Genomic DNA, 25,710 nt, shown 5'->3' on the forward strand with positions numbered 1-25,710 from the left:
GGTTGATCAATGTTGAAGTCATTGAAAAGATGTCAAAGGCCAAGCTTTGTTGCTTGAGGCACATGAAGGGATCTAAGCACAGAAGGTCCTATTGCTGGGGCCTGTCAGTGTCTCTCGTGAGTCCAGTGAATGCCAGAAACCTAAGGGCCGCATTCCATCCCAATGCCTCCCTCCCAAACATCAACCAGGAAAATGCTTCCCTCACAGCCTGAAAGTCCTAACCTGGGTAAGTCCAAGTTGAATCTCACAGTGAACTTTCGCTCCCAGACAGGTAGGATAACCTCTGGGGAGCATGTATGTGCAGATGGGGTGAAGGTAAGAAGACGAGGCATTTTTTTCTTTTTTTGCCCCACCAGGGGTGGAGGAATGGGTAAACTCCTTCTCTCTCACTTGGTGGGGGAGGGGATGCAGGAGAATCACAGCAGAGCACCCCTGTCATCCCCATAAAGGGCTGGAAAGGACTCGAGGAAGCCTGCCCATCTTCCCGGGCCAGGCCTGCAGGGGCGGGGCAGGAGTCCCCGCGGCACTCCCATCCATGCCCCATGTTGTGCCTCGCCCCGCAGACGGTAAATATTGGTGTTGTGACTTCATTAATAAAGGCTTCTGTGAGCCTGAAAAACATGGAATCAGGATGAACTATTTTCTGAGCTGTGGGCTTGCCAGGTTTGCTAATTTGGGAGTTTTTGGGCCCTCTCCAGGGAACAAACCAAAGTCTCTCTCGAAGAGACACAGATGCAGCGGGAAGGGGAGAAGCAGCGAGGAATGATGCTCCCTTCCCTCCCCCAACCACGCCTCCCCCCAGAGGTCAGGGCTCTGTGGAGGTGAGGACCAGGACGAGGCCTGCAGGCGGACAAGACCGCTCAGCAGGCCTTCCCTGGGCAAGTCGACTCAGTCGCAGCCCTCAGTTGGGCTGGCCTCCCGGGGCCCACGGAGTTCCACAGGCTGAGCTACTGACAGCACCTTGAGAACCCCAGGGGCATGTGGCTGAGGTGGAGGGGACGCAGGGAGCTGTCCTCAGGTCTGGTGGCCTATGTGGCGTGCCTCCCGCCCAGGGCATGATCTTGGCATGTCCCCTTGTCCATGGGACTTTCCGGGCCTGGTGCCTCTCCGGTCTCTGCAACCATGGTTGGGCTCCTCCCTACTGGTGCTGGGATCTCTTCCTGTGGGGCTTCGTGGAACCCTCACTCATAAACCGGGTTCTTCTGCCTGGGAGGGAGCTGGGCCGGGGTCCACAGGCCTCTCTGGGGGCGCTGTTCAGGGCAGCCCCCAGGGGAGGGGCAGGGAGGCCAGCAGGCTGAGCGGTGCGGGGCCCAGCCAGCTTTCCTGTCAGACAGGCGCTGCCAGTGCAGAGCCAGACATCGGGAACAGGTTTAACCAATTACCCGAGCGCCCCATCTGCTGTCTGGGGTGCGTGTGAGGGTGAGTGCGTGTGAGGGTGTCTGGGAGTGTCTGGTGGGGCTGTGGGCGTGCTGCATGTGACTGTGACCACAGGGGCGTGTGTGGGCGTGTGGCTGCAGGTCCCAGTCGGCCCCCTCGTTTGTCAAAGACTGTGGCTCCTGGCTCCCGGTCCTCCCAGACGTCCTGAACCTCCTCGCAAAGCCTGAGGGTCTACACGGACCACCCATCCAGCACCCCAACCCCTCACCCTCTTTGTCCCTCTCCACCACCCACTCTTCGGGTGAATCAGGGCCCAGCATCCCACCTGCTTTCCCATCCCACGTTCAGATGTCCATTCCTCTCAGACCGCACGCTCTTTCCTGTCCCTCACACGATTTTCCTCTCCATCCCTGCTCTCACCTCGCGGGCCCCTCCATCCTCTGACATCCCCTGGTCCTGCTGTTCCTTAGTCGCGCCTGGAGAAACCACACACTTGCTTGAACCCGTTTTCCCACCTGCCCTGGCAGTTGAGTCTGTGAGACCATCGGACTAGTGAGCTACATGGCGCCCCTCCGCTGAGATCTCACCCCATTTATAGGTCCATTCCTGTTCTCCATGGGGTGTCTCAAACCTCTCCCCAGGGTTCTCCCCCAAACCCCTTTCCTCCCTTACCCTCAGCAGAGGAACTTACTTCCATCTAGAAGCACTAGAAGGGAGCACCTTTGTATCAGCCAGGGGCCCAGTAGAAAGAGATTGTCTCTTCAAATGGAGCACTTTGAGGAGAGTTAAATAAAAGAGAATCAACACCTTTTAGGAAACCAATAAGAGGTGTTGCAGGACCCCAGGACTAGCAACAGTTGGGAACCCGTGTGGCCTTCAGACCTTAAGAGGCCAAGCAAGCGCAGGAGCAAGCACCAGAGCCTAAGAGGACAGTTGGATGGAGGGGGCCCCAAACGAGCTATGGACTTTAGGAGCACGAGGCCCACAGACTGCAGAGGGTTTGGAGGGGAGAGCTCCAGACTCACTCTCCTCTGATCCCCCAGTCTCCTTCCGGTGACTCCCAATGGCGGGAGCCAGAGAGCAAGTCCGTATGAGTCAGCCTCCTGGGACGGACTGTGGGTGGAGACGGTTGCAGAGTGGCTCTGGAGGGGCCAGGGAAGCTAGCCTCCATGCCCCACCAGCTTCCCACCCTCAGACCCACACCTCCTGCATCCAATCTGTTCTCTCCTCTTGCCTCTTGTTACCACTCCCTGCCACCCTGGGGACCTCACTTCTAGGTGTTTCTTCCCCTTTCCTGCCTTTACACTCTCTTTCACTCCCGTCCTTTAGAGTGCTGACCTGCCCGAGTCTCCCTCCTAGAGCCCTCACTTAACCTCATGTCGTGCTGGAAGTCAGTGGGAGTCCCGCTAAGTTCTCACCCATGGAGATCTGTGCCCATGACCACACTGCACTGAGACCACTCTCTCCAGGTCTTTCCAAGACACACCTTGGTTTTCATTCTTCTTCAACTCTCAGCATCTATTAAACACCTGGACAACCTCTCCCACTTGAAGCATGCTCATCTCTTGTTGTCTGGGATTCCACACTCCACTCATCTTCCTCTTTCTTCTTGTATTAGTCTGTTAGGGGTGCCACAACAAGCACCATAGACTGGGTGGCTTAAACAATAGGATTTTTTTTTTTTTTTTCTCATAGTTCTAGAGGCTAGAAATCCAAGATCGCAGTGTCAGCAGAGTTGTTTTCTTCTGAAGGTTCTCTCTTTGGCTTTGGCCGTCTTCCTGTTCACCTGGTGCTCTCCCTCTATGCATGACTATGTTTGAATTTCCTCTTCTTATAAGGACAGCAGTCATGCTGCTGAGATTTGGGCCCATCCTAATTGATCTCATTTTAACTTAATTACCTCTTTAAGGATTGAACCTCCAAATGGAGTCGCATTCTGAGATAATGCAGGTTGGGACTTCAACGTACTGAGGAGACATGGTTCAGCCCACAACACCTTTCTTGGGGCTGAGCTTCTTTGCAGTCCTCACAGATGGGGACCCCTGGAGGTCCCGGCCCAGGTCTCCCTCTATGTACTCGCCCCATGGTTGCCTCTGTTCCTTTAGCTCCAGGTGAAAAGTGAAAGCGTTAGTTCCTCTGTAGTGTCTGATTCTTTGTGACTCCATGGATTGGACTTTGTGACTCAGTCCATGGAATTCTGCAGGCAAGAATACTGGAGTGGGTTGCCATTCCCTTCTCCAGGGGATCTTTCTGATCCAGGGATTGCACCCCGGTCTCCTACATTGGCAGGCGAATTCTTTACCGTCTGAGCCACCAGGGAATCAATAAATGGACAACATACCGATCTGCATCGATTGGGATTGGATACCCCGCCCTGCCTCCTGAACTCCAGACAGGCAATCCCAGTTGACTTCTGGCGTCTTGACTTGGTTGTCTCATAGGAACCTCTAGAAACTTGTGGAACAGAATGCGTCGTCTTCTCTGCAAGTTTGTTCTTTCTTCTCTGTCCTCAGCTCTGAGAAATGGCACCACCATCTATGTCCTCAACAAACAAAGCCAGGAATCCAGGGCCATCTTGGACTGTCCTCTGCCATCCTTTCCGCATGAATCAGCAGGAGCTAAGTAGTCCTGAACCTCCTCACTTCTCTCCATCTCCATCCCATCACTTGGTCCAGGGTCCATCTTCCCTCACCTTGACTGCCGCAGAGGTCTCTTCCCCGGTCTCCCCAGCACTCTTGCCTGTTCACGCTATCCTCTGCTCTGTTGATGGCTGAACAGCCACTTCCCTACTTAAAGCCTCTAGTGGCTCCGGCTGTCTTCGGCGTTGCAGCTGCCAGCTCACTGACATCCCCAGTGTCTTTCTGCAACTAGCCTCTGGAAGAGAGTGAGGGTCCTGCTGCACTGTCCGTCCCTCTGTGCACACACATGTGAGGCGGCTGAGAGCCAGCCCGGGCGGCCAGGGGCTGATGGCAGCCCCTTTCCTCATTTCCCCGCTGGATTTGTGTGGGGGTCTTGAAGGGGTGTCTGGTGCCTCTGTCTCGTCTGTACACCTTCTCTTTTCCCGTGTTCTGTCCTTCCTTCTCTTCACCCCTCTGCAAGGCCCAGGGAACTGGAGCGAGGTGGGGTCTCCAGATTCTAGCTCCGGCTGAGGAGCTGTGCTTGTCGAGATGGAGGCAGGCTCTGACCTTGGACAGGCTGCCAGCAGCTTCCTCGGAGTGGAACGCAAACCCTTCTGGGCTACTGCCTGAGAGACACACCTGGTACTGAGGGAAGCATGGTCCTGGGGGGTGAGGCCTTTCAGGGAACGCTGAGTCTTTCCTGTTTGGGGAGCTAATCAAGGGCAGTGGGATGGGTGAGATGGCAGGAACAGCAGCAGCTCCAGGGGACCGAGGGAAGCTCCATCCTGAAAATGAGGCTGGGCTCCCCAGGGCCTTGGGAAAGTGTCACTCATCACTGCTTTCCTCCGCTGGCACTCTGACTCTCCTCCTAACTGTGGCCTGAGTGGGAGGAGGGAGGCCCTAGGGGCCAGTGGGTGGGGATGGGGCCAGGAGAAGCCACATTCCTGGAGTGTCAATGATCTCTGGGCTGGGCAGAAGTTGAGCCCCCAAACTAGCTAAAAACAACAAACAGCTCCCAGGAAGGATTTGTGTCTGTCCTGAGAGTCAAGGATTTCCGTCCGGATGGCAGCCGTGGCCAGTGAGGCTCTTAGCAAATTCCCCAGAGGCCAGAAGGCCCCTGACCTAAAAGCATCACTTTGAGAACAGACCCCTCCCTCGTCCTTTTCCTCCTCCCACCCTCCTAGGGAGGCCCTGTGCCTAGATAGGGGAGGCAACAGCCCCTCTGACACCTGGGAGGTGTGTGGAAAAGAGTCTGGGTGTGTTCCTCACCTGGTCTCTCCAATACTTACCCCAGTCCAGCGAGCAATGCTGTTCTTGACATTTTATAGGCTTAGCCACACCAAAGTGTTGCTGGAGATGTTCCATAAACACCTGACCGAATGAATGGGTGAATGGAGGAAGTGATCGGTTAGAAGTCACAGTCATGCTGAGGCCAAATTGGAGTCGGAACCCGGGGCTGCCGGACCATGAACCACACGTCCACTGCCTGGCAGGGGAGGCCGTCAGCTTCTCCCTGCAGAGGGCAGATGATGCCTGGAGGTCCCAGAGAAGAAGCCAGGCCTCACCTCCTCAGGAACCCTGGGAACTGCCTGGAACTGGAGGAGCCAGAGCTGTCAGGAGGTGGCCAAGGCCTGGCCCTGAGGGACTGTGGAAGAGTCTGAAAGAGGCAGAGTTGCCAGGGATGGTACCATGCACAACTGCCAATGCCAGGTAACTTTCTACCTGGTGCACACCTCTCCCTCTGAAGTCCCTCCTGGCCCCCAGACAGTCCAGAATGCATCCGCCCACCTCCCGCCCACCCCCCCCCCCAATGCCTCCCTCCTGTCCTCCGGCTATCAGCAGCTGAGGATCTACCAGAATCCCTTTTCTACTCGTTTTCTTGCAGTGGGCCCTTAGTGGGTGCTCCATTCAGCACCCGCTTTGTAAAGGGTCCCTCGGCAGAGTTTCAACTCACCCCCTCGTCCAGCTCTCTGCCCTCTCCTGCTCCTCCATCCTTCCATCTCTCTTTCCCTATGGGCCTCCCAGCAGGCCTGATCCTCCTAGAGGATAGCTGTGCAGCTTCCTCAGGGCCTTCCCACAAAATCCTCAGTCAGCTGTTGGCTGGTTGCCACTGTTTCCCCACCCCCACCCTTCCCACCTACAATTCACAAAGCCAAGCCCTGATGCCTTAAATCCATCATTTATTGCCCACAGCTCAGTAGTATTACAGAAATCACAGAGTTTGAGAAATTTTCTGAGAAGGTTAAAAAGACACTGCAGAGTACCCTGGGAGTGAACACAGCGTGTGTGCTGGTGCTTCACTCGCTCTGACCCAGGGCTGGAGAACCACCTTGCTGCCATGCCCTGGCCCCTCTCCTCCCAGGCCATCAGGACAGGAGACCCGCTGGCTCACAGTCAGGAACTGGAACGGGGTCAGTCGGTCATCTCGACGTGTTGGGCTTTCAGTCCCTGTGCTCTCAGATTACTCTCTGGGATGGCAGCAGGGTATCCCCAGGCCTGAGGGAATGTTTGAAGTGACCAGAGGAGGGTGGGCTGGGACATCAGGGCTCAAGAGTCAGTGGCAGACATGCCCTGGACTATGGCACAGCTGGGCCAGGCCCTGCCCTCAGTGGGTCCTGCCTCAGCCTCCATCCCAGATATGAACCAATCTGCCCACGAGGCCTCTTGTCCTCTGGCCTCAGCAGAGTAGAGGATGGATGTTGACCAAGTTTACCCTCACGGTATTTAATGCAGCCAGACCAGGACTCAGCAGCATGGCCCCCTGAACCTTTGTCACTATTACACTGAGCTGTCAGGATCCTTTGCCACCCACCTCTCACTCCCCTGTCTCCAGGAGAAACCCCCTTAGCTCACATGAAATTGCATTGGGAGCACGGCCAGAAATCACCCAGGAGATGATATAAGTAGGTTATGAGATGCCAAGGCCACAGGGCTCCCAGGGCTGGGGCAGCAAGCACACAGACCGAGTTGGAAAGACCCCCGTCTCTGCCAGGGCCCAGGAGGAGATGGGAGAGGGGCCGGGGTGGGCAGTTTTGGTCCTAAGGTAAAGTGCAAAAGAACAAGACCCTGTGAGAGGTGGGGCAAGGTGAGCTTGAAGTGAGCTTTTCACGAGAGGCTCCAGACATGCCCGGCCCCGAGTCGGCAGCACATTCCCATTACAGGGGGATAGCTGAAACCACCTGCCCATCCAACACTGCTCACGCCCTCCATGCTTGTCTCCACCTTCTGCCTTTACTGATGGGCTGCTCCTTCGGAAGGTGGGGAGCCCTCAGAGCAGTATCCTGCAGAACTAGCTGGGGGGCACCAGGGTCTGGCTGGGAGGAGAGAGCAGCAGGGGCTTCTGGGGGTATGCGGTGTCAATGCCTGTGGAAGGCCTACCTCACAACTGCCCTGCCCTAAAGACAGGAAGAGCCGCCCATGGCCACGCACTGTCTGCCCTGCAGGCTGCATAGCAAAGGCTGCACTCCAGCTAGGGCCAGGTGAGGGATGCCTGGAGGCCAGGCTTCCTCTCTGTTTGGGCCTTTCAGACGGGGGTGTGGCAGGGGGGTTGTCCTGTTCATCCTCACCACAGGCCCTGCTTCCCTCTGCAAAGCTCCTGCAGAGCTCTCCTCTTTCCTGGCCTGCCAGTGGGAGCCCGCAGCAAGGGGCCTCGGAGACCTGTGCACAGTGAGAGACCACGGCACGGGCACGTGCGCACACGCAGGCCCAGGCAGGCACTCTGCCCCCTGCTTCAGAACTGTAAAGTGTTTGGCAAAGGTCAAGTGCTCCCAGGATGTTCACATACAGAAGGGCAAGGTTCCAGTGCTGAGGCCAACCGCTGGCCATTCCCAAAGGAGCCTGCCCCGTTCCCAGTCCAGTGTCCACACTGGGGATGTGCCTGGACTGCCCAGCAACTGAGCAGGACGGGCAAAGATGAAGTCTAGCTGAAAGAGCAGGTGGGAATGCCTCTGTACAGTCCTCTGGTTCCAGACTCAGTGAAGGGAGTAGACTTGTCCAAGGTCACACAGCCCATGAGTGCCAGAGCTGGGGCCTGCCGTTCCAGGGTTGATGCTCTCAGGTCGGCACCTAGAGGTCTGGGCTTGGGCACAAGACCCTCCAGCTCTGGAAATGATGAGCTGGGTAGGTGACCCAGTGGCTGGAAACGACAGCAGGCAGCCCGGCTCCAGCCCCACCCTCAGCCCCAACACCCAGCTTCTAGCCTGTGCCTGGAAGGAAGACCTTTGCACAGAGGCCAGGGTGCAGGTACAGTTTCCGCCAAGCACTGCTGCTTCTTAGGGCCTCCTGCCTGGAGCCGGAATCATCTCGGGTCTCAAACGGATGAGGGCTCCATGAAGGGCGATGACAGCCTCAGTGTGTCACTGGGCTTCATGCAGAGGAATTGGTTTTGCAGAAGAGGCGTGAATGAAGGCTGGCCACACTCAGAGCCAGCTGCCCAAGCAATCTCCCAGTGCCCCTTGACTTCCTGGGCCACTTCCTGAGGAACTTCCTCACAGCTGGTTCATCCGCCTGCCTCCCCTCCCCAGCCCAGGCAGCTATCGGGCCTGGCCTCAGTAGCATCTTAAATCCAGCAGCCCAGCCACCAGGACCACCAGCTCCCAGGCCTTCTCCTCCTCCCACCACCTGCTGCCTCTGGGCAGCGGTAACCAAGGCTTGATTCTAATTAAAAAGAAAAAAGAAATCAAGTATAAAAGGATCCTAACCCTACCCCATGGGCACTCTACAATTTTTCAGCTTCACACATAATTGTGCTAAGTAGAGTTTTGACAACCCCACGTAAGGCCCAGAAATGCACTTGATTATTTTTTATAGTAAATGTGTCAGAATTCTTCTCCCTTATGTTAATTCGTGAATAGATTAGTCTCCCTAGCACTGTGGGGGGAGTGCCCCCCAGGTGGCCTGGGACTGGGGTGGGGGTCAGCGTGTCCCCTGCAGGCGCAGCCCACAGGCCTCCTTCCTTGTCCCCAACTCCGGGCCTGGACAGCGCTCTGTCCCCAGGCCGGCCGGCCACTGCTCACAGTCCCTTGTTGTACACCACTGTCCGGCCGCTCGTGGCCCGGGCGATCTCAGGCTCTAATTGGCTTGTTTCGATCTGAGGAGAGAGTGAGAGCAGAAAGAGGAGAGGTGAGGGGACGCGAGGGAAGGGACAAGTGGGGAGCTCAGTGGTCAGGACCGCCTGGTGCTGCCGCTTCTGCTTCTGCCCCCAGCCCCCAACCAGGGCCCACGCGTGCCGCCTCGTGACACATCTCCCTCTTTCTGGGGGGGCTCATGACACCCCTTCCAGCCAAAGCTGTACCTCATCCGCTGCCAGCACGTCCGTGTAGGGGAAAGTCCTACCTCCTGAGTTCTCTGTCTCCCTCATCTCCAAGGACCTCGTCCCCAACAGTGCACAAAACACGCCCAGGCCACACCCTGGGCCTGGTCACCCCCACGGCTGTTCCAGCCAAACTCAAATCCAAACCCCACCCTCTTGCACCCCTCCGTCCCCTGTCCCTCCAAGCACCCTCCTCACTCTCCTATCTGCTTCCAGACCACCGACCCCAGCCCCAGACTCTCTAGAGCTCTCTTCACATCCTCCCCCTCTAGCCTGGATGTGAGAGGCCACCACTTGAGCCTCTCCAAGCTGCAAGGCCCTTCTGGCCTGACTGGCAGAAGGAGGAGCTCAATCATGCATCTTACCTTCTCCCCACTGGAACCTGACCACCGAGCAGAGACTGCTCAGCGTTCACTGTCCTTGACTTTGGCTGGACCCTCACAGTGGCCAGAAAATCCCCACCCCTGGGCCACATGGTTGGTCAGCTCCATCTCCCATTCTCCACAGAGGTTGCCTAAAGCCTCCTCTGCTCTCCTCAGCTTCCCACTCATCTTCCTACCTCGGAGTGAAAACAGAAGGCCTCACGAGGCACCCCTCAGCTTCTCATCAGACCCATGACCTACCTGTGTCCACACTCGGCTCCGGATCTGTCCTCCTGCTGCCCCACTGTGGCTATCCCTGCCCCCAGAGGACCCCACAGCGGAGACCACTCCCAGATGGCCCACCCTGTTGCCCACCTTTTCAGGGACTCCTGTTCATCAGCAGAGAACCTCCCATCTGATACGCCCCTGTACCCCGGGTCATGTTCCTACTGCCACTGGGGCTCTCCCCCCATAACAGCCACGCTTCTTTAAGGCGCTGCCCACTCCTTTAGGGGCAGCTCCAGCTCCTCACCTCCCACTGACTTCCCAACCCACAGCAAACCTGGCTTCTGTTTCCACTCCCCTCCACAAAAGTCTTTCTCTCCAAGCTTACTGCCAGCTCCCTTTTTGTGACACCTACTGGACACGTCTCAGGGTCTCGGGGTCCCTCTTCCCTGCACACAGCTCCATAGGTACTTCTACTCAACCCATCTAGAACAGAACTGAATTCCTCGTCTCTTCCTCCCCGACCCCAGCTTCACACCACCGTCCAACAGTGCTCTGGCCAGGGACCCCGGGGACTTTCAGATCTCTACTCTCCTTCCCTCCCGTCACTGTCTCACCCCCTCCAGCCCCTCTTCCACCACAGCCAGGGTGAGCCTTCTCAGCAGCAAGTCCAATCATGCCTCTCTTTGTTATGAAAGGGCTCACCGCCACCACTGCCCTCAGGGACCCAGACCCTGCCTCCCACTCGCTACCCTGTCCGTGGGATTGGAGACACAGCACACCTGCCTATCACAGTGCCTCAGATACGCTGGCTTATTCACACCCCAAGTCTTTGCCTGAGCTGCCCCTCTGCCTCTTCCTCGCCTGGCCAACTCTGACTCCCTGGACCTCCGCTCAGCTTCCAGGCCACTGCTTCAGCTATCTTCCCTCATCCAGGCTGGGTGCAGCCACCTCTCCAGCCCCACACTTGCCTCCCTCTGTACACTTGTCGTAGCACATGATTGGAGGCTGACTGCTTGCTCCTGCTCCTCTTCCCACGGTAGATCGCAAGCTCCACAAGGCAGCGAGAGCATGCTGCTGTGCATCCTCCATCCTCAAGGCTGGGAGACGGTAGGTGCTCTCAAGTGTTGAGTCAATGAGTGGAAAGAAGAAAGGCAGAAAGTACTGGGAGGGCGGGGTCCCCTGGGAGTCCCCACAGCAGCCTGGATGTTGACCCACAGCTCTGGGGGCTGAGCCAGCGGGGATGCCGGAGCCCCTAAACCTGAGGGAGCCGGGAGGGAGACACCACCTCCTCCGTGAGGAGCCCCGGCCTGACCCCTGCCCCGGGTTGAATCAGGAAGCACCAGCTGTAAGTCAGCTCAGCTGAGCCTGGTCCCAGGTACCTGCTAGATATCAAGACATGGCAGCCCTGGGGAGCAGGCAGGAGGTGCCATGGCCTGGCCCAGGTTTCAGAGAACTCGGTCAGGTCTGGGGCCAGACAAGAGGGGATTCACTGTGGATTGCAACTGGCAGGGACCCTCTCCCTGTGGTCTCTGGTACCTCAATACACCGGCCACTTGAGAAGGCCAAAGAGACAAGAACCAGGCTCAGGGCCCAGGCCTCTTCCCCACCCGCTCTCCTCAAACCACCTCCTCCCTGCACACCCTGCTGGCCTCCGAGTCCTCTCCACCCCACCAGCTCCCCTCGTCCCCATGCTGCCACTGACACAATGCACAGCGCCCACGCTTAAAAATCTAAATGCTTTTGAAAATGTTTAACCTAGTTAGACAAATTAGCAAAAATTTGTGCAAAACAATTTAGGTATTTAAAATATTCAATGTTTTTAAAAAACTGGAAAACTGTTCTTAGCTTTCAGCTGCAAAAACCAACAAAATATAACATCCCAGCAATCTTACCATGAGGTGTAACATAACCCTTCGGGAAAGCTGTTAAACAGCTACTGAGGCATCCTGGGAAATAGCACTTCATTTATTCAAATGCACATATGTCAGGCTTTTGCACCATATGTCATTCCAAGCTATTTACAGTAATAATTAAATCTTAATCAACGTTTAACCTCTGTAAAATGTTTGAAGAATCCTAATCACCCTTCAGACTGCACTAATGAAGGAGAAATATATAAACATAAAAGGAAAATGATGCATAGATATCACGCTGGAAAGAACAGTAATTGCAAAATTGTATTTCTTTTAAATATAATCAGTAAATGATGTAAAGTAAGCCAAGGAGTATTTTAAGTTAAGACATCTTGGATGTCAGAGGTGTGAGCAGCTAATTTTGTTCTGCTACCCATAACAGATGTAGCATATTTTATTTTAGTGCCATTATTAGCAACTTCCCATGCCGGCTTTCACTGAAGCACTGAGTCCCGCATTAAAATCCGAGAGGCTGCTCACCACCATGGTGGAGGACCGCGGGCCAGGGCCACAGCCTCCTCGGCCCGTTCCCTGGAGAGCGCTGGCCCTGGTGGAGATGAGACCTCATCCTCTAAGTGGAGCTGTCGCAGACCCAGGCGCCCCCCTCCAGCTCCCCACTGAGCTGAGGACAGCAGGTAGGAGGGGAGCAGGGGAAGAGCAGGCAATGGGAAGGCTGCGGGGGAGGGCGGTGGTCAAGGCCCTCAACTCAGGAGCAGGCACCTGGGGACAGATGGCATCTAAGGCTTTTCCTCTCATTTCAATTCAGTCGGCCCTTAAGTAGCAGATGCTTATGGCTGCCAACGCCACACACTGGGCTGGGCACCCAGAGATGGACAAGACCAGCCCGTGCCCTTGAGAAGCTTCAAGTCTAGGGGAGGAGTCAGACAGGAAAGCAGATGGATTCCAGAGAGACAAAGTGCCATGGCAACTGGGGAGGAGTTACCACGCACTGGGGGTTACCATGCGCTGATGAAAGAATGGGAAAGGAAGACTTCTCAGGGGAGAGAAGCCAGGAAGCAATGGGCGTTTTGATGAGAGAGGGTAGGAAAAGCTTGCTGGGGAAGAGAAAAGCATTAGCTGGCCAGCATGGCATGTCTGGTGTGGGCAACGGTGGACAGGTTGGAATGTGGAAGAAATGGAGGCGGAGCTGCGACAGGCAGGCCCTCACAGGCCACTGAAGATGTCAGCATTTTATCTGAGGGCAATAGGGAGCCATGCAAGGCTTCTGAGCAGGGGTGGTCCAAGATCCCCATCTTGCTGGTGGTAGTGGGATGGAGGAGTAAGTGAGGGGGCAGCTGCAGGCATCAGAGAAAGGTGCCAGGTCTTCCCCATGATGCCGCCAGTGGGGGCTGACGGGAGGGTGTGCAGGGATCCTTTCTGAAGACAAAAGCCACAGGAGCTGATGACCAATTCCATGTGGGGGTGAGAGGGAGGTGTGCAGGATGACTGTGCGTTGGATGATTCCTAATTCTAGCTCGGGAGCCGGGGTGGCTGGTGACGCCATGCTCAGAGGCAGGGGAATATGGGGGGCGGGTCGGAGTGGGAGTGTGGTAGGCTTGGGTCTCCCAGGTTGAGGAGCAGGGGAGGCAGGCAGGTCTTGGGGGTGGAGCTCTGGGCAGGGCCCTGGGCAGAAGAGTGAGCCCGGGATGTGAGAGCACAGTCGGAGCCCCAGAGTAGAGGAGCTTGCCCAGAAGAGCAGATGGCAGGGGAGGGCGCCAGGACGAGGGAACAGGCGCATTTGAGGGGCGGGTGTAGGGAACAAGCCCATGATGGTGGCCTTGGGGGTCCAGCCCAAGGAGCAGACACAGTGATGGAAGGCGCCACAGACAACAGCCAGCATGGACATCAGGCAAACAGAATGGCCCCGGCATGTCTTTGGTCTTGACAGAGGGATTTGGGTGGGATTTGGTGACCTCCTAGAATCCAGGAGGACTCCTAACCCTCACTTAGCCTCTCACTTCTATCATGGGCCAGTTCAACTGGTCATTAGTTAAGGCCTCACCAGTCCTCTGACCATAGCTGGGGCTTGAGCCAATGCCCCAGCATCTCCTGGACTCTCGGATGCTGGGACCACTGGGGGTCCTCACCACTGGGCTCAGCAGGGGAGGCTGGGGCAGGGACCTATGTGCTACCCACCCTTTGATGATCACCTCTCTGCAGTTGGTGGGTGGGGTGGGGGGGGGGGATGGGCCTGAATCTCCTCCACAGAATCATATCCAGGGCTGTGCTGGTGAATGAATGTGATTCAGGTACTGAGGGAGGGCAGCTAACCAGCTCCAGGGCCCCGAAGTAGAGACGGGAATGTGTTCTCTGAGGCTCCCCCTGGTTCACGTGCTACGTCAGCAGCAGAACAAATGGTGTGATGGCCACAGTGGCTCGCAGGTGGGTTGTGGACGGAGGGAGAGGCCAAGGCCCAGTGAGAGGAGTGAGTGTAGCAAGGAGAGGCCACTAGCATCAGCCCGGAAGACTAGAACCCCTGGGGAGGGGACCAAGGGCAGGGGCTGGACCACAGAGAAGCTCTGAAGGGCCTCCTCTGGGGAGAAGGTGACAAGGAGAAAGAAGGCTGGACAAGGAGTGGCCACAGGGAGAAGGGTGACCCAGTGCAAGCAGCCCAGGGGGCCTGCAGGAACCTATGGGTCCCTTCCTTCATCTGATAAACCCCTCCCCAGGAGCCTGTCTACCAGCAGCCCAGGCCTTGAGAGAAGGGACGTCTAGGACGGGGAGCCAGAGCCCTGGCTGAAGTGATCCAGCAGCACTGGCTGACAGTACCCCACCCCAGAACTGGGGGTGCCGAGAAGACACGGGTTGCTAGGGACGGCCCCGCTTTGCCTTGGGATGAGCAGTGCTGTCCTGCTCACACTCACGGACTGCCAGGCAGAACTGCACCCTGGCTCCCACAGCCTCATCCAGATGCCCTCCCCAGCCGAGGCCCCACCCTGGTCTCCAGACCCGGCTCAGACTCTGCTCCCCGTGGAGCAGATGGCCCAGACTTCCAGCTGCATCTAAGGTCAGAGGCAGCAAGCAGGAAGCACCAGCCTCCGAGGAGTACCCCAGGCCCACTGGCCCCAGAGCACCCTGGAGCGGCCGGATGGGCTTCCTTGGTGGCGCTGGAAGGGTTAACCCTGAGCTATTCGCCTCTGTCTCCTGGCTCATCTTGGATGGGGGGCAGAGGCAGGAATGCATGTGGGGCCACCTCTGCCTCTGCAGCCTGGGAGCACACACACACCTGCAGCCCGCAGCCAGCGGATAGTTTACATATTTGAACCTGGAGCTAAGGTGCTGAGACATAAACAGGAAACTGGATCCCTGGTCTGTGCCCCATTCTCTGGGGCTTTTACCTACTACAAAGAAGTTCCTCCTCCTTGCCTTTCTTCTGGTGGCTTTTCTGCCTCCCTTTCAAAGGCACTGGGCAGGGGGTGGGGTGATGCGCATGACCCTGTGACATGGCTCAAAGCTGCCTCCTGCTCCTGGTCAGGGTTCTGGGCCTCTGAAGGTCTGCAGGTGGTGGCGACATTGACACAGATCCAAAGCCCAAGCCGGCACCAACTTGTCCAACTCTGCCAAGCACGGAACCAACTTGCCCACTGGGCAGCTGCAAACCACCCTCTCTCACCAGGGTTGGGCAGACCTCAAGTCCTGCTTAGATATGCACACCCGGGCCTGAGCATCACCCTGAGCATTCTCAGGGGACAGGGGTGTTAGGCCAGGGCTGGGGAGCAGCTGGGGCCTGAGCCTAGATCCCTGGGTCAGGCCTCCAGTGGTGGCGCTGGGCCCCACTGCCTTCCCAATGAATGTCAGACTGATCGACTGCACACTCGAGGCCTTCTGCCACCTTCTCCTGCCTCCTCACTCACCAACTCCTCTCCATCACATGTTCAGGCTTTGAGGCCTAATACGCTAAGGCTGTCTGCCACCTCCAGGAAGCCTCCCCTGATCGTCTCAGACCAAATCCATTGCTGTTGCCTCTGGTACCCCAGGCACTTGTTTCATCTCCATCACACCCCCAGCTACACACTGATTTGTACTCTTACCAGCTGTGAATCCCGGGGTCCCTCTCCCCACGTCTGTGTGAGCCATTCAGGGTAGTTTCGATCACCCTGTGCATAGTCAGTCCTTGATAAAAGTTGAATCAAACTGAATTCCTCAAATCCAGGGATCCTATGTTATATTTTCCATCCCCCGCCCCCCGCCCCCGCCAGGCGATGTGCATCCAGGAAATGTGCAGAGCCCCCTCCCCATTTGGACTCCTGAGGGGCCCCCTGGTGGGCCAATCTCAGAATCATTCTACCACCTCCATCTTCTTCAGGTCTCAGTTTCCCCGTAAGTGTGGTGGGGAGATTTTCTACTCTCCTGGGGCTACGATGTGGATAATACCAAGAAATGGATGAGAGAACAGTTTGGAGGCTTAGAAAACCTGCTTAAGGGAGGCAGGACTCCATGGTTATCCCACCACCAGCCTAGGTCTTGCTTGCCTGTGCCTCCTCACGGCTCACAGGATTGCGCCCTTGCTGTGGGCCAGGTACACCCTAAACTCTTCACATATACTGACCCGTTTAATTGTCTCCACAAAAGCTTTGCATAACTAAGCCTCCTTCCTTCCTGGCCTCTATTTAGATAGGTGTTCTAGAAGGTCCTGGAAAGAACTGGGGAGGGATGGGCTGAGAGGTGGCCCTGCTGATGCCTGTCACCAGGGCACGTGTGTGCATGTTCGTGCACGTGCTTGTGTGTGGGCTTGCGTGCACGCGCAGGTTTGGGGTGGGGGTGTGCAGAACAGGCAACATGACAGGTGGCGTTGGCGTTCCTGGGCTCCGAGCGGCTTTGCCATTCCCATCCATCCCTCCTGGGGGGTCCTGTGGGCAAACTCCAAGAAAGCAGCGGGCGGGGAGGCGGCAGATTTCTGATGGCAAAAATAGCCCACTTCAGAGTTCAATAGGGACTGATTAAAGCAGTAAAGGAGAAAAGCCCCAAACAAACATCTCCAAGCAAAGTAGGAAATGGATTTGAGATTGGAGGGGAGGAAACACCTGCTCTCAGAGATGGTCAATCTTGGTGGACTAAGAGGGACACGATACCCCCTAGACATCACTCTGGCCTTGGGTCAGCCCTGGAAGAGTGGGAGAAGCAGGAAGCAGTCAAGTCAAGGTGAGCCCAGATAAGCCATGCTCTGCATTAGGTGTTGATAAATAGCACCAGTTCTTAGCCTTAGGGATACCCGATACCCGGAGACAGTACTACCATCCTGGGGAGGGAGCTGGGATGCAGGAAACATGTGACCAGAGTCTACACGTGTGGGGTGAGACAGATCCTAGTGGGGCTCATCAGGGAGGACTTCCTGGAGAAGGAACCTCTTCCAGAACAGCTTGTGTGCTAAGGTCGGTCGTGTCTGATTCTTTGCGACGCTATGGACTGTAGCCCACCACGCCCCTCTGTCCATGGGATTCTCCAGGCAAGAATACTGCAGTTGATTGCCATGCCCTCCTCCAAGGGATCTTCCTGACCCAGGGATCGAACCCATGTCTCTTACATCTCCTGCACTGGCAGGCAGGTCCTTTACCACTAGTGCCACCTCCGAAGACCTGAATATGAACCTGAGCTCATTCCCAACTCCTCTCCATTCTTGGTTGGGAATTCCAAGGCTTTCTCAGACAAAAAGAGGCAAGCTAGGAGAGACATTTGCTTCTAGCAGGTCACAGCTTCCAGCCAAGCTGGTCGCTATCATTTTCTTCAGGGCTAGTGATGAGGAGAGAGATGGTGGAGGCTCTGGTGCCCACTGGGGGTGCCCACATACAGGGATGGTGCGCCTCTTTGTTTCTCAACTTTGGAAGCTGGGAGGGGGACCTGGGAGGAGTAGGGGACTGAGCAGGGGCATGGCTAAGCTTGACCTTCAAACACCTCATCTATAGCATGCATGCGACTTCTAAAAGCCAATCTCTGAGACCAGGTGACTAGAGTGAGGACACGGGAGGGCCTGAGCTTCTGGTGCCCTGGACCCTCCAGGGCTGAGTTAAAGAAGGGCTCAGCTGAGAGGGAGAGGTTGGGGGTTAGCAGGGCTGACAGGGGAGCTCTGAGCAGGAAGCCCTGGGGCGGGGCTCAGATGATGTCTTTTCTTCCTGTCAAGGTGTTTGGCAGAGCCTGGAGGGACAGAGGAGGGGTTCCCTGGTGAGGTGTCAGGGACCAACAAACCAACAATCAACAGTCAACAATCACAGGGCAACAACCCTCACTGCTAGGGAACCAGACTCCTTGGCCCCACACAGACCCTGTGAAGCTGGTGCAGGGGAGAGACAGAGAGACGTGTACACACTCAGGACGCCCCCAGCCCTACAGAGGCAGTCTAGCCACTCTTTCCCACCTCTATTGCTGCTGGGAGGGCTGAGGAGCTAAGTGAGGGTCCAGGGGCCCCAAGGCATGTTCCAAGGAAGGTTTTGCCCATTCGCCACTCAGCACCATTCACAAGCCATGCCTGGCCCCAGAGGGTGGTGCACCCACATTACCAGAGAAGCACCCTATGGTCAGCATCTGACTTAAGGTCCTACAGCCCACCATCCGCTCTCCTGACTCCAGTACCAGGGCCCAGTTTCATGGGTTCACTTCCAGAATCCTAATGGACCGAACCAGGAGAAAGCTTACTTCTAACCCCTCATCTTGTGGCAAAGGAAACGGAGGTCCTGGGGTGAAGCCCAAACTCACACGGAGAGTTGAGTTGGGGGATGCCAGGCAGAGGGGAGGAGGGCATACCCGGGGCACATGGGGCAGCCCCCAGCCTGAACCCCACCTAGGGACAGGACAGAGCCCCCAGGGGCCCCTGGACCCCCGAGCCTCACTCGTCCACAGAAAAGCCCCACCTTTTCCTGTGGACACATTTCAACCTCACCAAACCAGCTAATTATTGACAGTTGGTGAAGAGGAGATCTCACTTTTTCCTCCTGTTAAACTGCTCCTAATTAGTTCCCTGTCACCACGGCTGGCTCGCCTGCCCGCCGCTCGCCGTCGCGGTAATCCCGCTGCACAGTGTCTCATTAACCTTTTGCTCCTCTCCTGCCGCCTGCCAACAAGATGAAGACAAAAACAGATTGTCGAACAATGGCTCCAGCTTGTATGTGCTGCCCGGTCCCCCAGCCCCCCAAGCTCCCGGGGGAACCGCGGGGGGAAGAGAGGGGAATGGGGTGGGGGGGGAGCCCAGAGGAATCGAGGGAGAGAGGCACAAAGAGAGATGGAGACAGAGCAGGCAGGGCCGGGGCAGGGCACTTGCCAAAGGTGCAGCTTCTTGCTGTGAGGAGACAAGAGGTTCATTAAATGGGATTGGAAGTGCTCCCAGGTGGGGCATGCTGGCTGTCAGAGTGGGAGGGACGTTCGTCATCCCCAGGTCAGCCAAGCCCACGGGCCCGGAGACAGGACCTTTGACATCTCCCTTGAGGGACCCAAGGCACCAGCTCGTGTGTGCGTATGTGTGTGTCTGGGGCAGGACAGAGCTGGCCACACTGGCCTGGAGCCCAGAGCCCCAATCTCCAGAGAGGGCAGGGCCAGAAAGGTCAAACAAACCAGGCCCCACATGCCACAGGGCGGCCTCTGCGACCGGCGCAGCCCCGGGTGAGCTCCAGCACAGCACCCTGCTTTATTTCCATCTTAGCTGCTCCGCACCCGACATTCCTTGGTTATTGGGTTTCTATCTGCCTCCCCAGAACAGAGCTCCCTGAGAGCAGGGGCTATGACACGGCCCTCCCAATTACAAGGAAAAGGGGAAAGCACCCCAATATCTGTGGCAGGGATGCAGATGGGCCCATCGCTGCCTGGGCACAGCCTGGCTGAGTTGGCCTTGGCCAATGCCCCATAGCCTTAACCTGCAGGTCCCAGGGTCCACCAGGACACACCCCACATTCCCTGCGACAGGACTGGGGCTCAGAAGGGAGGCCAGACCTTGCTCCCTCATTCTCACACTCAAGCTCCGAAGGAAGCTTCCTACCCAAACTGCTGGCCTATAGGCCCACCTGACCTCAGCTCTGGGTTAGAGAACAAAGGCAGACTTCAGAAGGTCCCTGTGAATGTAGACATGGAGGAGGGCTGGGGGAGGGCACTGGAAAGTTCCTACTGGCAAATTAGCAAGGAGCCCATTGGGGTTCAGACCTGTGCCTTCTCACTTGACAGTAAGGTGGGGGTGGACTGGGAGGGTTCTGGAATCCTTCTGTGAATACAGAGCCCTCCATTATTACCACCTCTGGGCTTTGGGCACATTGCTTATATGCCTCAGTCTTCTCAGTTGTAAACACGGAATAATACTGGTCCTGCCTTGCAGGAGTCATGTTCTGCATCCACACTTCACCACCATATCAACCAGGCCCCTCTGCTTACTGGACCCCTGGACCCCGGGGAGGCCAGGCCTTTCCGCCCTGGGCTGTATGACTCCTTCCCCATCATGGCCCCCTTCCCGGGCTCACAGGACAGCGGCCGCCCGAGGTGTCCCATCCCCTGACCATCTCACAGAACACCGGCGAGTGACATTTTCTTTGCTGTCCTCCAGTGGCTTCCCATTCCTGAGCTCATTTCTCGGAACAGAGAGCGAATCCTGACCACCACTTTGCCTCCTCAGCTTTGTCCAGCTACACCCCCAGGCTGCCAAGTCTCGTCAACCCCTGCTAGTCCCCTCTGCAGCAGCTCACTTGCAGGGAGCCCCCTCCGCCTCAAAATGGCTTTGTCCTCAGTGTCCATGAAAATGCTCATGAGGTTTCTCCCCTGGCTGCTCCTGCCCTTTTTAAGACAGCTTTTTTGCCTCTCATGGCAACCTCGATACTTCCAGGGCTTTAGTCTCCCCCATGCATCCGAGGTTCCATGTTCCCCAGCCAAAATCTCTCCCTAGAGCCTGAGACACATATATCTAACTGTCTAGGCAACACCCCTTAATAAACAGGAGTACTCCCTTGACTTAAGGAATATTAGGAAGATTTAATACAAGACACTCAGAGACCCCACCATGCTGCCTGGCCTAGTAGATGTTTAGTAAATGGTAGCTGTAATTATTATCATTTGCAATTTTAATTTTAAAATTAGCACCATTTTAATAGGCAGAAATACTAGTTTGAAAAGAATAGACAAAACTCTCCCAGAGATTGCAGAGGGGATTGAAGTTTTTTCCTCAACTTCTGGGGTTAGTGGGTTGGAAACCCCACACCAATCACTGCAGGCCAGCCATTCTAGGAACCAGTTCCTAAATTCCATCTCCAGGTCACCTAATTAATTAACTAGTGTGCCAGCGATTACTCCTATTGACAGCCTTGGTGGCTCTTGGCAAGGTTGGGTCAGCCCAAGCAAGTCCAGACTCATTGTGGCAAATCCCACTGGCTTCTGGGATGTAAGACGTGATCCCCACACAGCAGAAGCAGCACCTCATTAGAGAGAATTAATTGGGAGGAAGAAAGAGGGAACCAAGTCCTCTCGGCCTGATGGCCTTAGTGCCATAAGTCAGAGACAGGCCTCCAAACACCCCATAATGCACAGGCTCGCCTGCATTCTGTGGGGTTGATGCAGGTGAGGAGGAGCCTGAAAATCACGTCCCTACCCTCCTTTCCCAGAGAAAGTTCTGGAGATTTATTACAAAATGACTACACTCTTTTCAATCTAGAGAAAGAGGCTTGGGTTGCAATGAGAGGAACTTTGGTTAGAACTAACTTCCACGCCTATTTGTGGCAGGCATGGGGGAAGGAAGGAGCCTGGACATTGCTCCCTTAGACCACCTTTCGGCAGCCAGCACTGGAGGCTGGAGCGGCTGGACTACGGCCATTTCTCTGTTATTTGTTCCAGAGGAGCACCCTCCAAAGACCTACAGCTCTAGACTCCAGCAGCACAGGGGGGCCCCAGCTCCCTCCTCTCTCACTGCCCCAGGGTAGGTGAAAAGAGTGAGAGGGAAAAATCCCATGAAACAAGCAGATGCAACACCTCCTGGGAGCTCTGAACTGGGAGCTGGCCTCTGAGGTGTTCTCCCACATCAGTTCCTGGCTTATCTGTGACTCTGGGCTGGACCCTCAGCTTCTCTGGGCCTCCATTTCCCCCCACAGAGAGCCAGGGGGGTGCTAAACTGGATGACCTTGAAAATTCTTCCAGTGAGAGAGGCTCCAGTTCCCTCGTGAGCTTTCTCTGCCCTGGGTCCCTCCCCTGTGCAGTCAGGTAGAGCTATGGGAGCTACTCGAGGCTTCTGAACACAGGGGTGCTTGCAAGCACCTGGGGCACTCAACTCTTGCCCAGAACTGCAGACACGGCCCAACGGCACAGAGATGCAGTTTATGACCATGGAGAGCGTGGGCTCGGGCCTTCCACATGGGGATGCTGGGACCACTAAGAAGTGCCCTCCCTCCCATCTTCAGAGCTCCCAGGCAACCTGGAACCCCCAGCTCCATTTGGAGTCCCTAAGCATCAGGATAGGCAATGGCACCCCACTCCAGCACCCTTGCCTGGAAAATCCCATGGACGGAGGAGCCTGGTGGGCTGCAGTCCATGGGGTCGCTAAGAGTCAGACATGACTGAGCGACTTCACTTTCACTTTTCACTTTCACTTTTCACTTTCATGCATTGGAGAAGGAAACGGCAACCCACTCCAGTGTTCTTGCCTGGAGAATCCCAGGGACGGAGGAGCCTCATGGGCTGCCGTCTATGGGGTCGCACAGAGTCAGACACGACTGAAGGGACTTAGCAGCAGTAGCAGCAGCAAGCATCAGTATACAGCCGTTCAGTGTTGGGATTGAGCTATAAGGTTTGGAAGGGTACCCCGGCTTTGTAGCAAGGCTGGGCCCCGTGGGCATGAGGATACTGCCTTCCATCCATGTGCCTTGGGCTGGCCCCCAAGACAGGAGCCCCTTCCTGTTATAGCTTCCTCCTAAAACTCTGGGACTCAGTGGAGGGAAGTGACACCAGTCTATACCCTCCTTGGGGCCTGGAGGCTGGGTCACATGCTCCTACTTTAAGACCCTATGTCTCCAGTCCTCACAGTCTAGGTGTAACACCCAGGACCTTATTTTCACCTTCCTCAGCTGGGGGAACCGGTACCCCTCCCAGCTGCTCTGGCGAGGACTGAGCAGGGTCAGTGCTGCAGCCACCGCCGCCATCCTCCCATGAGTTCATGACCCCGCAGTTGTTCTTTGCCTCCAGAGGTCTGCCTCTGCACCAAAACTTGCTGTTCTCACTCAGCTTGCTAGTGCTTCTTCACCCCAACCCAGCTAAGATTCTGGGGTCCTCTGCTCCTCCTGAACTCATACCAGCCTCCCAAATGCCTCACCCAGCCAGACAAAACTGGAGCCGGCCCCACACCTCTGGGTAGATGATCCCTGGCCGTCCCCACAGCCCTGAACCCTCCCCCAGCCATCCCCTCCGCTGACCCCTGGCCCTGCCCTCCAGGCTCTCTGACATCCTTGGTCCCCGGTCTCTCCTGCTCTTTCCTCTGAAGGTCTCCATCCTTCTCCATGGCCCTCTGACCTCTGACCTCCCCTTCCCACTCTCCTTCCTCTGCTCAGTCTTGAGACCCCAGGAGCTACCAGAACAACTTCCTTAACCTCCCACCCCTGAACTCCACCCCAGCCGCATCTGCCTCCCCCTACTGAAGGGGAGAGGGGTCACCAAACCGAGCGAATCCTCCGAACTGCTTTCCGTGCCCTGCCCCCCCGACTTCATGGACTTGCTCTCCATCCTCCCCTTCCAATGTCCTCCTCTCCTGAGGTCTTCCCTTTGTATTTGCACAAGCTCCAGTCTCTCCCATTTGTAAACAGTGAAAATAAAGCCTCTCTTGACCCCACATCTCATTCCAATGGTGGGGCTGCTTCTCTCTTTCTCCCTGGCTTCCTTTCTCTTCTCTCTTTTCCATCCCAAGCCTCTAGACCAAGCAGTCAGCCTGCCACCCTGTTTCCTCACCACCCCCCGCCCTGAGCCCCTCTGATCCCTTGGGATGGGGTTTGCCTTCATGTCCAGAGATACCAATGACACTCTTCAACCTCACAGAGCTTGACCTCACAGGAAGGTCTGCTGTCTAAGGACGCCCCCACATCTAATCCCACTTGGCTCTATCCCTACCTCCCTGGCCACTCATCCTCGGGCAGCATGCTTCTGGAGGCCTCTTTTCACCACACACTCCTTGACTGGTCCCACCCGCTACCCTGGCTTCCACCACTGTTTAGGCTGGGGGCCCCTTCTTCTGTCCTTCCAGCCCAGGATTCTGGACTCAAAGCCAAATCCCACAGGGTGCCTCCGTTCACATGTTCCGCAGGCTCCTCAAGCCCCACGCACACATCCAGCTTCACTCGCTGTCCTCCCGCATGTCAGCTCCTCCGTGTCTCCATCTTGTTAGGCAGTACCTACATCTGCCTGGTAGCCGGGCGCATATCCTGCCGGTTCCTTGTCTTCCCACCACATGCAGTTCTTCATCAAATCCGGATAAAGCTGCTTCCTAATTCTCTCTTCAAGGACCCACTTTTCTCCATGCTCACTGCCAACAGCCTGGTCCAAGCCACCATCCTCTCACTGGATGCACGCCACTGCCTCCTGAAGGCTCCTTCTCCTCTGGAGCTGCAGCCCAGCCTCACCATGCAAGTCCAGGGACCATTCAAAATCAGGACTCTGGTCCTGCACAGCTCTTCTGTTAACACTTACCCTCTGCGGTGGCTTCCAGCTTCCCAGCACTACCTGACCCTAGGCCCCCTTACCTAGCCCCTTTTCTTCCCCACTCTCCGCCAGAAATGCAGGCTTTCCTCAGTTGCCTACCTTCACACCAGGTGACTTCAGCCTATGTGTCCCCTCACCTTTTACACACCTGGGAAGCTCTAACCCATCCTTCAGGCCCCATGAAATGCCGTGTCTCTCTAGGCGCCGTTTGGGCCTCTACTATCCCCTCCCACAGCCGAACACCTCCCATCCTCACACCACTCACCGTTCACTTGTTATTCCTTGCGGCTTCGTTGTGTTCACTTCCTGACCTTGATTCTTTGAGGTTAGAACCTGCGCCTATCTCATTCATGTTCTAACCCCAGTGCCTAGTTAGCCCCTTGCTAAGGAGTCAGCACTAAGTATTGATTTATAAATGACCAAACCGCAAACCTTCCCTGTCCTGCCCTTGAGCCCCTCCCTCCACTGACCTCTGACATCTGAGGGAAGAGGCTGATGGCTAGTGGCAGGGCCAGACCGAAGGCTGCCAGGCACACAAGGCTTTGCACAGGGAGGAGCAGCCGGGGACGCGCCTGCAGGAGAGCTGTCCTGCGGAAGAGAGAGAAGGGGAGCCATGAAACCCGGAGACAGTGAGCTGGCCACTAGCCACCGCACTCGGTCCCACTGGGCCCAAGGGCCAGTGCCAGCCAGTAGTCAAATAGCAGTGGAGAAATTCTGTCTTGGGGACCTTCACCCATTGGCACCCCTTTCCCCAGGCCCTGCCTTGAAGAACATTGCTGGTTGAACTCTCAACCACAGCTCATAAACAAGCACTTGTGGGGGCCCCACCCCACTGTGTGTCCACTGTGGAAAGAAGGCCCCGAGTAGGGGAGACAACAGAGGAAGCTGCTGACCCCTGCTCCTGTGCAGGGGCTGGGGGGACCCCACCGGGATACAGCAGAGGAAGACGGTCCTTGAAGGCGGCACGTATTGAAACAGTGAACAAACCACACACACATTCATGCATGCACGAACACGCATACACACATGTGCATAGCCAGGAGGAGATGATCCTCTTCTGGGTGTGGGAAGATTACATGCCGCCTGGTCAGCTTTGACCCAAGAGCCACAGAGGAAGGCAGTGACTTGCCCAAGGCCAAGTCTGCAGGAGGCAGGCAGGGCTCCTCTCTGGACTCCTGACTCCCCGCAAGTGCTGTCACTGAGCTGCTCCGGCTCCTGCCTTTGGACCCTCTGACCACATCATCACCAGCTCACAGCTAACA

General features: G+C 56.4%; 1 protein-coding gene across 7 annotated transcripts in view; it reads right to left on the reverse strand.

The window, feature by feature from the left end:
* Positions 1 to 6,158: 6,158 nt before the first annotated feature.
* The window catches only part of SFXN5 (sideroflexin 5), a 126,220-nt gene continuing 106,668 nt past the window's right edge, over positions 6,159 to 25,710 (reverse strand). For 2 of the 7 annotated variants that reach the window (XM_004006070.6, XM_060413911.1), the window contains 2 exons: positions 24,919 to 25,036; positions 6,159 to 9,084 (listed from right to left, as the gene is read on the reverse strand). In XM_004006070.6, coding sequence (XP_004006119.1) covers positions 9,007 to 9,084; positions 24,919 to 25,036 — 196 coding nt within the window. In that variant the 3' untranslated portion in view covers positions 6,159 to 9,006. Of the gene's footprint in view, positions 9,085 to 11,843; positions 18,855 to 24,918; positions 25,037 to 25,710 lie in introns of those variants that run through there. The other 5 variants (XM_042246343.2, XM_042246342.2, XM_042246345.2 and 2 more) reach the window with 3 other exon arrangements.

The sequence above is a fragment of the Ovis aries genome, chromosome 3, assembly GCF_016772045.2.
Source record: "Ovis aries strain OAR_USU_Benz2616 breed Rambouillet chromosome 3, ARS-UI_Ramb_v3.0, whole genome shotgun sequence".
NCBI classification, from domain to species: domain Eukaryota; kingdom Metazoa; phylum Chordata; class Mammalia; order Artiodactyla; family Bovidae; genus Ovis; species Ovis aries.